This window comes from Fusarium oxysporum, chromosome 8 (genome assembly GCF_000149955.1).
Source record: "Fusarium oxysporum f. sp. lycopersici 4287 chromosome 8, whole genome shotgun sequence".
In the NCBI taxonomy this organism is placed as follows: Eukaryota; Fungi; Ascomycota; class Sordariomycetes; order Hypocreales; family Nectriaceae; genus Fusarium; species Fusarium oxysporum.
The window spans coordinates 1,229,586-1,239,071 of record NC_030993.1 but is presented as its reverse complement, the minus strand read 5'-3'; the positions used below and the strand labels follow the sequence as shown (position 1 = coordinate 1,239,071).

Genomic DNA, 9,486 nt, shown 5'->3' with positions numbered 1-9,486 from the left:
GATACAGAACTTCCTTTCGCCTCCGTGAACATCCATTGACTTTCATAAACTCGTACATCCTCTTAAATAGCATTATGCGCTCATTTCTAAACTTTTAAAAATGTTCATTGAGTCCTTGATCCGATTTTCCCTGGCCTATGTATTTACCATTTCCCCCTTCCTTTGACAGACCTTGGAACATTAGTAGGTACTCATTCCATATTTGTACAACCAGACTTGTACATGACTTGCCATCACTAAGATCATCTAGCATAACACATCCCCGTTTCTGCACTTGATCTTTATTCCTGTATGAAAGCCGGAGGCTGTAGGCTGTTTCCTGAGTGACTCGGCAAAGGGGGACTAGTAGCCGGAGCGTAGGTAGGTTGGGTAGAATACTGAGGCTGAGGAGGGTAAGGACCGGTTGGAGATGGTTGATACATCGTGGGATTTCCTGGTCCAGATTGTTGCGCTCCAGCTCCAAAGTTGGTGTCCTGAGACGCATATGGAGGTGGGGGTGATTGTGGGATCACTGTCGGCACCGGTGTACCATATGGTCTCGTGTTCGGCTGTTGCGCGTGTGTTTGCTGTACCTTAGGCCCGGATGTAATTGGTTGTTGATAAGGGGCGGGTAGGTGAGGGGATGCTTGATTCAAAGTGCTTTGCGCTGGTTCTACTGGAGATGAATAAGTTGGCTGCTGCACACCATAGTTGAACTGAACCGGAGTGGATTGTGATGAGTTGCTGGCCGAAGTTGGCATAACAGATGCCGGGGCTTGTGCGACGGTTATGTTGGATTGGTTTAATCCAAAATTATGTGCTTGAACCGGAGTAGCATATTGCGGCTGTGCAAATGGCACTCCAGCATGATGAGATGGACCTGGTGATGCTACTGATGAAGGTGAATCAACTAGAGATGCAGGTGTCTGGGCGTACGTCTGGACAGCAACGTGAGCAGCATATTGTGGCTGAGTGAAGGGAACTCCAGCATTCGTCGCAGGAGTTGCCGGTGAAGAAACAACTGAGGATAACTGGACTGAGGGGGTCACAGGGGAGGGAAGATAGGTCGACGTAGATGGAGGCATTGGCTGAGCCGGAGCAGCGTTCGGAATGCCATACTGTCGTTGCGGCTGTGGCTCTGATTGTTGCGTTTGAGGCTTCGGGGAGGCAGGAAGACTGGCAGCTGGCTTTGGCAGAGTAGCACCCGAAGCTGGAGGATTTGGAGTGTGGCTCGGAGGTGTTGTCGAGGTGATTTGGTGGGAAACTGTCCCGGGTGGTTGTTGTTCTGGGGGCTTTGAAGGAGATGCAGGAGGGACATTCTGATTAGAGGACGCGGTGGCAGGATGAGTATTGGATGTTGGTACAGATGAAGCAAGAGGCTGAGTCGAATGTGGCCTATATGGCCGATATGCATTTAGAGCCGTTGGCGACTGCGAGTCGGTCCTATCAGGCCGGCCTAAAGGCTTGGGCTCTAAATTAGATGACTCCTGGGACACTGGAGGAACATACGCCTTGAAGGCAGGAGGGGAAGTTGCATTGGCAGGACGATGGGCAAGTTTCAACGGTGCAGGATAGAAGGCATAGTCCTCGTTTTTGAGGTCTGGGCTTGAAGGATTGGTGGATGGCCGTGTGCCATGAGGAACCTCTGGAGGGCTGTCATCGCTATCGCCAGGATAGGGTCTGTACACTGGCTCTGATGGGCGACGCTTGTCTGTCTGAGGTCGTTGCGTCTCTTTTAACTTATCATCCGAAGATTCGGGTCCGAAGTATGCCCAGGGATTGGCCATGGCAGATTGGGATGCAGTGGATGTGTCTTTGCTTGGCTTGTTCTGGTCCTCTTGGCCTTGTTGTGTTGGTTTGGACGCACCCAGGGCCTGAAGGGACGACGGGCACTTATTAGAAAGACTAGATTGGTTTCCATCTTGACCATGCTGCGGAAGCACTGGCTCGCCGCTCATCTCAAACACAGGTGTTCCATCTGGCCTATGATGAGATGGGGCATCACCGGGACGTCCTGGCTCACTGTCAAGTTCAGCGACGAATAGGGGAGGCGGATGATTGCCGTCGTAATAAGGGGTCCGGACCATATTTCCAGCGGCAATATACAGTGGTCTTATCCAAGACGATTATATGGTGAGATAACGTGTATTCGACGTTGAAAGAAAAGGCCTGATGTTAACTCAGGGCTGTGGAAGAGTTGGGTGAAAGGGAGGCTCTAACGCCTTGCGGGCTGCCTTGACAATGTGACTGCCTTGCACTTGAGTTACCTAACTAGTGCACTTGCCTGAAAGGGACATAGCACTGTCGTCTTCATTTCTCTTGTTCCTGTAGCTCTGAGACCCTGGTCTCAGATAGGTAGGACTAAAAATACCACCCGCATTCCAGTGACATGCTTTTCACTCAGCTGAAAGACCCTACGTGGCTTGGCTTTGGTGGGAATTGGTCTCGGGCTGAAGCTAAGCCACTATATTGGTCATGACAGGGGGTGTTGTGTCGAATCTTTGGTTTGGCTGAGAAAAGCTTCTTTCGAAGGTTCGGTTCTTGGCATATTCACAATCACCGATAATCTAAACGGCCACAACATACTTCAAATATGATCTTCGAAACACCTTTATCAGTCTAACTGTAAGTTGTACAGATGAGTCTGGGACACAATTCGGTTAAGAATATGGTCCTGCCCGCAGATCAATCAATGTATTAGCATTTCTTTGGCTTGTTTCGAGAATACAGACCATGTACATCCAAAAAGAAAAGAAAGAGAAAAAGAAGTCTTAAAAACCTCGCGCCAATAAATAACAGCTCCATGTAAACACATACATCCTATCGTTCTCACTTGTCATTCCTCTTTTTACCACTCATAAAGTGGCGACCCATTAGCAATTCTGCCGCCTATCTTGTTTGACATATCAGATACAACCCGTTATCCGTCTTTGTTTGTCATATGGGGCTTGAATAATCTTTCACTTAAGGTACCTCTTATTTCACCAGAAGCGTTGAATAAGTTCCGCGAATGACTATGACTCTAGACTGTAGTCACGATATGTACTTTCACCGCTTGTGCTGATAAAAATCATCAACAACCTTGCCAGCATCTCATATAAAACTCCCTACGTATCTATTCCTTCTTCCAAGTTATATTTCCATGATTGATTTTACGGTTACTGTTTTAACATAGTGTTGATTTAATTGAATGGTTACCTTTCCCTACGATTTGAATGCCTTGGAAGGTCATCTTAATTCCCCGGGATTCCTATGGTGTCACTATCTACTCGTCCAGCATGACATCTGGGTTACTAGTCTTATGTTTCTCTGGAGTAGCCTTGCATGTCTGGGGATTTTTTTTCTTAAGAATCTGGCATGCTACCTCCTGAGAATGTGCCTAAGCTGAGCACCTCCATAGCAGGTGAACATACCAATCATTGGTTTACACACGGTGAGAAATTCTGATGGCGCCCACACCCAGAAGAATACAAACGAGATCATCTAGATTCTCTAGTGCAAATGAAATGTCAAACCGGTTGTAAGCCTGTAAGGAAACAGGAATCTCACTATCTGGTTTATTAATGTCCGCGGACTGGCTCCTCTTTCTTGAGGTATGTCTGTGAGTAGCTCAACTATCTTTGCTAGACCCCATTCGCTCATGTCTGATAAAACCACGAGCGAGTATTTTGCGTTCAGTTTTCAGATTATGCATAGTAATGAACCGGTTCGAAACCCTTGACACGGCCCTGGGCACTGCCGTCACAGCAAAATCTGGTGTTTGTTCTTCGTCTTCCTCTTCGTATTTGGATGTATCTCTCACAATATCTCTCACAATATCTCCCTAATATCCATATAGTATTACCAGTTGGTCTTTTGGCACTCCACCTTGTGTCACCTTGTCCCAGCTAGACGGTGGCATATCTTTATCATGTACAATAATCTTAATGGCTGATCTCCTGTGACATTGTCCTCGCGGTTATCAATGCTCTCCCACCTGGACCAATGCAACCTCACGAAAGCGCGCACTCAGAGAACTCCAGATCGTCTGAGCCAATGAAGACCCAGGATTATTCAGTGCTTTCTCGAATTCTGGCTCACGTGCCAGCTCTCGAAACTGAATCCAGGCTCAGCGCAAGACTCACAGAGTTGGAAATTCGACGACATACCACTAGCATACTAAGCCATGCGACTCAAGATGGCCAACTTTCCCGAGCTATTTGCATATCGTCATAGAGCTTTGAACTTATCTGAAAAGTGACGAAGAAATAAGACCTAAGACTCCGAATACTAGCGACAGAGGCGCTTCTAGCCATGTACTCTCTAGAATAAGCTCAAGTCTAACAGCCCTGACGAATACAGTTACTTCTACCTATGTTAGGTTCCTTAGGAGAGTGCCCAAGAACCAAGGTGGCTGTTAAACTCAAGTAGCTATGTGAAATGTGCTTCCTCTGCGCTAGAGTGCGAATATGTGAGAATAAAGACAAAATTGGCATGGTACAATACATTGCATACTTGAGATACATGTTCCTTTGAGGTAGCATGAGTGTTAAGCTTTCCTCTCGTCTATTGTTCTCCTCACACAGATGAACATCTTTCTTGACACGACGTTACGAGACGCTGTATTATTATATCACAAAAGTATCAAAGCATTACTGGCCAAAGACAATATAATTTTTTCTTCCCAACGATAAATACACAGTATTATGATAAAGGTGGCTTTGGCCGATACCGAAGCACTAAATCATCCCTTCTTTCTTCTTCCATTTCCATATGTAATTAATCCATTCTCCGGCTGAACCAACTGCTGCTATGATCAAACAAGCATATGTGGTATTCCTAATGTTCACAACGGCAGCTTGTTGTATGTGTAGCTCCCATTCCTGTGGAATCTTTGTATCTTGCTTTGTAGCATTAATATACAGGAGCCACTAGATGACAAAAAAGGCTTTAAGCTCCAGCACCTTCGACAAAACAAAGCTTGCGAGAAAAGCTAACAGTAAGCTTTGATAAAACAATATTGATGCGAGAGAAAGTGGTAAGGCAACCGCGACAAGTCAAGAGAAGAAAATGGTGTAGTAAATAAGAGAGAAGACACCTCCATTGGATGCCATCGCAGAATGGTATCGTTGAATATGAGACGAACAATGAGAGAACCAATCTCTAATATCGATGATGCAGCTGGGGATGTTTAAAACAAAAAGGACAGTGTTTTAGCTTGGGGTTTGATAAAAAAAAAACAAGGCCAAAGAGTAAAGGGATAGGTTTTATTCGTCGTCTTCCTTCGCACCACGTCGCACGCGTTCATTCCATCGCCTCTTGCCAGCGCGAGTTTCGTAATGAGGGGCAACAGTTTTGACGTCTTGCATGACACTCTCAATAGCAGCGCGCGTCTTGTTACGGTAGCAGTCCACTACAAGTTGTTAATAATCAATTTACCAAAGAGTGATCGTGACAACTTACATGCTCGCTGCAAGAACACGGTCCGACCCGCAAAGACTCGGCTCTGTAGCCAGGCCATGCGGTAGCCAAGATCATTGAGACGGACTTCCCTGCCCCGGGTCGACTTCCTCATTCGGGGAATGGCAATCTCGCCTGAGGATTCGCCCATGGGAACCTTGACCATCTCCTTGCCAGTCCTATTAACACCGCGGCGGCTAGACTCACGGCCTTCGGTCTCTTCGGTACCATCGTCATCATGATCTTCACCAAAGAAACGCGAGCCGGTGGCACTAGGGGGAGGACTTTGCATTTCCCGGGGAAAGTAGCTGCGGGGGAAGACACTGGCACCCTTGCGGAAGCTGTCGGGAATCTCATTAGTATCGACGCCCTCGAGGGTGACCCTGACCCGGAGACGAGATCCGCGAACGTTGTCCTCGACAAGGATAAACTTTCGCTTCTTAGCTTCAGGGATATCCGGGAATAGATCGTCAGGCTCATCAGCGTTGGCTTTGCTGTGGCGCTTGGCTGGGACAGCGCCCCCAGAGTGAGGAGCCATGTGAGACATTGGCGCACTAGTGGGATAAGGCTGATTATTGTACCCAGTAAAGACATGGGCTGGTCTCACATCGTCATTACTTGATGGGTTCTGGGCGGTAGGGGCTTGGTGGTGATGGTGTTCGTAGGAATTGCCATCGCCTATGAACATCTCTTGTTAGCTTGTCTCCAAATACAAATTCAGTTCGTGAGTGCTTATGATGACAAGGCGTGGATAGGATGAGCAGTAGCGACAGCAAATGCAAAACATGACCAAACTCAGAGTATCTAGCTTCAGGGATTAAAGCAGAACGAAGGGATATGGCTTGCAAGGTTGATCTAAGTGAGGCAACCAAAGACAAACGGTAACTTTTAAAGCCAATTGGCAGATTGAACTCGTCTAAGAGTCGCGAAAACCCAGCAGCAAATCAAACAACTAACAGTAGCAGCAGCAACTGTGCAGGCGCGACTTTATGGTAATGTACAGAACTGTGCCAATAAACAAATAAAGAGTTCCTCATAATCCCTCGAGAGCCACTGCGGCATGCTGTATAGATATAAGTAACATCCGCCTATGTCGTCTTTGACAGGCAGTGAAAACACAAAGAAAGGAGATGACAAACCCATTTCCCAAACTTTCGAACCGCGAACCGAAACAATGGAGATAGTAAAGACGTAGATACAGCCGCTGCGGCGGAGGAACAGATTTTGTAAGACAGTAAGGAAAAAAACAAAGTGCGTTTGGTATCAATTAATCAACACAACGTTGGTCAAGCAGAGCTTTTGATGATGCGGTGCGGTGCGATGAGTTGAGGGGTAGTGAAGGGGCGAGGCAGATGGGAGCGTGGAGGCTAAAAAAGCCATGTGCAAACGCCGACACGAGTGTCGTTCAAATCAATCACATCTGGTGGAACATACCAACTTCATCTCCTCCACTTTGTCCCGTACCGTCAGGGTGAGCTCCTGGCTGGTGGTGGTGCATTGGTTGACCCATGCTGCCGAGACCAGGTTTGCCCATTGCGGCGGGACCGGGTCCCATGGGTCCTGGACCTCCAGGCATCCCTGAAGGCCCGCTGGGGCCGGGCATGTGAGCCGCACCGGGATGCGGAGAAGCTTGAACCTGTTTGCGCTGGTTCATCTTTGCCATGCGTCGAACTCGTCTGCTGCGAAGTCGGGGATCTTGGTTGCTATTGCGCCAGCTGTCGACCGCTCGCTGGATAAGTCCTCGCTTGCCTCTGAGGGGAATGTTGAGCTCGGCCAAAGCCCAGCCAACACGGTTGCAGTCGGTCTCGTACATCAGGCGGTTGCCGCGATATTGGTCCTTGGGGCAACATGCTCGGGGGTAGACGCAGTTTTCCTGCTTAAATTCTGGTGATAGTTCATCAATGTTGACGGACTCAACATCACAGCGGATGGTGTACTCCATCTTGACCCTGTCCCTAGAGTACTCAAAGGCTATCCACTGTACACCATTACCGTCTTGTCGGACAACGAGAGGGGTTGTGGCGGGGATAGGTCCCGGTGCTGCGCTTGGATTGACACCGGGCGTGGTGTTTCCTGGGCTCTGCAGTTGTCCGCCGTTTTGAGGGTGGTGAGCCTGCTGCATCGGAGATGACTGAGGCTTCTGGAGCTGCAGAGGCACCTGAGGCTCGATTTTGGGCCGAGGACTACCGGTCATTCCCTGCGGGCGCATGTTGCGCAGCATGCTGCGTCATTTGGGTTCTGGGGTGCGGTTTGAGACATCATCATGGTGGGCTGCGATGTCATGGACTGTTGGGGGTGTGGCGCGTGTTGCGCATAGGGCGAGGCGGCAGCTTGAGGAGGCATGGTCTGATATTGATTCTGCGGCTGGTAGTACATAGATTGTTGAAGATGCTGCGATGGGGGTTGGCCGTAGATGCTTCTGTGTTGATCATGTTGCGAGGGCGATGCGACTGAAGCAGGGGAGTTGGATTGAGGCGTATGGTAGGACATAGGAGGGTAGGGAGGTCTCGGCATTTGTGCTGCGGCCATCATATCGGAGGTATCTACGTTGCGTAATGTAAGTGACTGTCTTGAAACGCGAACTTCGAAAATGGGATGCTCTCAAGCCAGCAAGAACTTACCTGCGGATGTGTATCCGCTTGTGGCACCAGGTGTGCTGTAAGGGCTTGGATGGTTGTAGTAGTTGAGGTTGTCCTGATTGCTAGGCGGCTGAGCACTGGTTTGGTACCCTTGGGGAAGGGAATGCGTGGACGAGTACGCGCTTGGATGCTGCTGTTGTGGCGGTTGGTGAGGTTGAGTGTGATGCTGCTGGTGAACTACACTCGGGGGTCGCGAGTGTTGCAAGTGTTGGGAAGGCGGATGACCCTGTTGCTGGTGCTGTGGATGATGCTGCATAGAGAGAAGACCCATTAGTCAGACATGGACGTGACGTGTGAAAAAAATGAAGCTATAAGGCACGGGTCGAAGAAAGAAAATAGTATAAAAGTCAAGGACGCGTTGGTGTTTTATTTTCCCCTTGCCAGTACCCAGGTCTGGGGAGCTGGTTTAAGTGGATGTCCCCTGGTGAGGACTGGGATTGCACGGGTGAGGCGGGCTAGGCTCGGAGTGGTAATAATGATAAAGCAACCCGGTTCTCGAGGGCTACAGCGAAGAACACGGGATGGAGGGCACTGGGGGGTGGCTATACCGCTTGGCTGGATGTGGTTGGAGAGAGATTGGCAATTGGTACCTTCAAACTGTCTCCGTCTCGAAGGTTAAAGCTCGTGTGCCAGGGACGAGGAAAAGAGAGCAGGCCTTTGGAGCGCCAGAAGACAAGATCGATCGAACGAAGGGTGTGCTAGAGGGTGGGCGACGGGGGGGAAACGAAGGGGCAGGGGAGCGGGTATTTGAACCAAGATTGCAGTATGGGGATGAGAACAAGGTATGATCTCAAGTGGATAATAGAGAATGGGCGACTGGACCATGGGTAATGAGCTGGTTAATGGGATGGCAGACCAGGCAAGTGCTCAATTAAGATGCAACTGTTGAGCCAGCGGATAGGAACCAGGAGTACGAGGCTTGTCTGGCAGTTGAGCGGGCGCCACCAGGTCAGGGTTCAACTAGAGTAAAATGCTGTCAAGAGGGGAGGGGTCTGCCTGGAAATGGACAGGGATGATATGAAAGTGCTGCAATTGTGCCAGTCCGCGACGACACCCCTGTCGCAGGATTCCCCAGGAGCATAAATTACTTTGGGATCAAGAGACCGGAGCGGTGGACAACTAGTGAATGTCCTTTGAGAAGGGTTCACCAGCTTAAGCAGTAATAGGTATCGCAGTACAAAGCCCACAGCAGCGACACACAATGAGGAGTGGGAATAAGTGCAAGTGGTGCAACCGGGGTGGTGTGTCTGCGAAAGCTCAAACTCGATTTCAAGAACCGGAAAAGAACACTCCAGCTATGCACCCATTCAGACCTCGACCCATCCAATTTTCAGAAAAAGGGGACAGAGGGGTGACCACGGGCTGGAGGATACGGGTAAGATGATGAGGATGTACTGCCGGTAGGTACTTGTCCCTCTGTACCTGCAAG

At 49.2% G+C, this 9,486-nt stretch overlaps 3 protein-coding genes across 3 annotated transcripts; all 3 read right to left on the bottom strand.

Annotated features, from left to right (window-relative positions):
• Positions 1 to 281: 281 nt before the first annotated feature.
• Positions 282 to 2,195, bottom strand: FOXG_03064 (uncharacterized protein; the record flags this gene model as incomplete). Its single annotated transcript, XM_018380573.1, has 1 exon — positions 282 to 2,195. Exon 1 carries the CDS (start codon positions 2,064 to 2,066, stop codon positions 282 to 284), a length of 1,785 nt encoding a protein of 594 aa, XP_018236873.1. The 5' UTR covers positions 2,067 to 2,195.
• Positions 2,196 to 3,339: 1,144 nt separating this feature from the next.
• On the bottom strand, positions 3,340 to 3,462 carry FOXG_18471 (uncharacterized protein; the record flags this gene model as incomplete). The annotated part of the gene is made up of 1 exon (XM_018398551.1): positions 3,340 to 3,462. One exon carries the CDS (start codon positions 3,460 to 3,462, stop codon positions 3,340 to 3,342), a length of 123 nt encoding a protein of 40 aa, XP_018236872.1.
• Positions 3,463 to 5,225: 1,763 nt separating this feature from the next.
• On the bottom strand, positions 5,226 to 8,328 carry FOXG_03063 (uncharacterized protein; the record flags this gene model as incomplete). The annotated part of the gene is made up of 5 exons (XM_018380572.1): positions 5,226 to 5,371; positions 5,422 to 6,096; positions 6,853 to 7,640; positions 7,706 to 7,961; positions 8,040 to 8,328. The coding sequence occupies 5 exons, from the start codon at positions 8,326 to 8,328 to the stop codon at positions 5,226 to 5,228; spliced, it is 2,154 nt and encodes a 717-aa protein (XP_018236871.1).
• Positions 8,329 to 9,486: the final 1,158 nt, after the last annotated feature.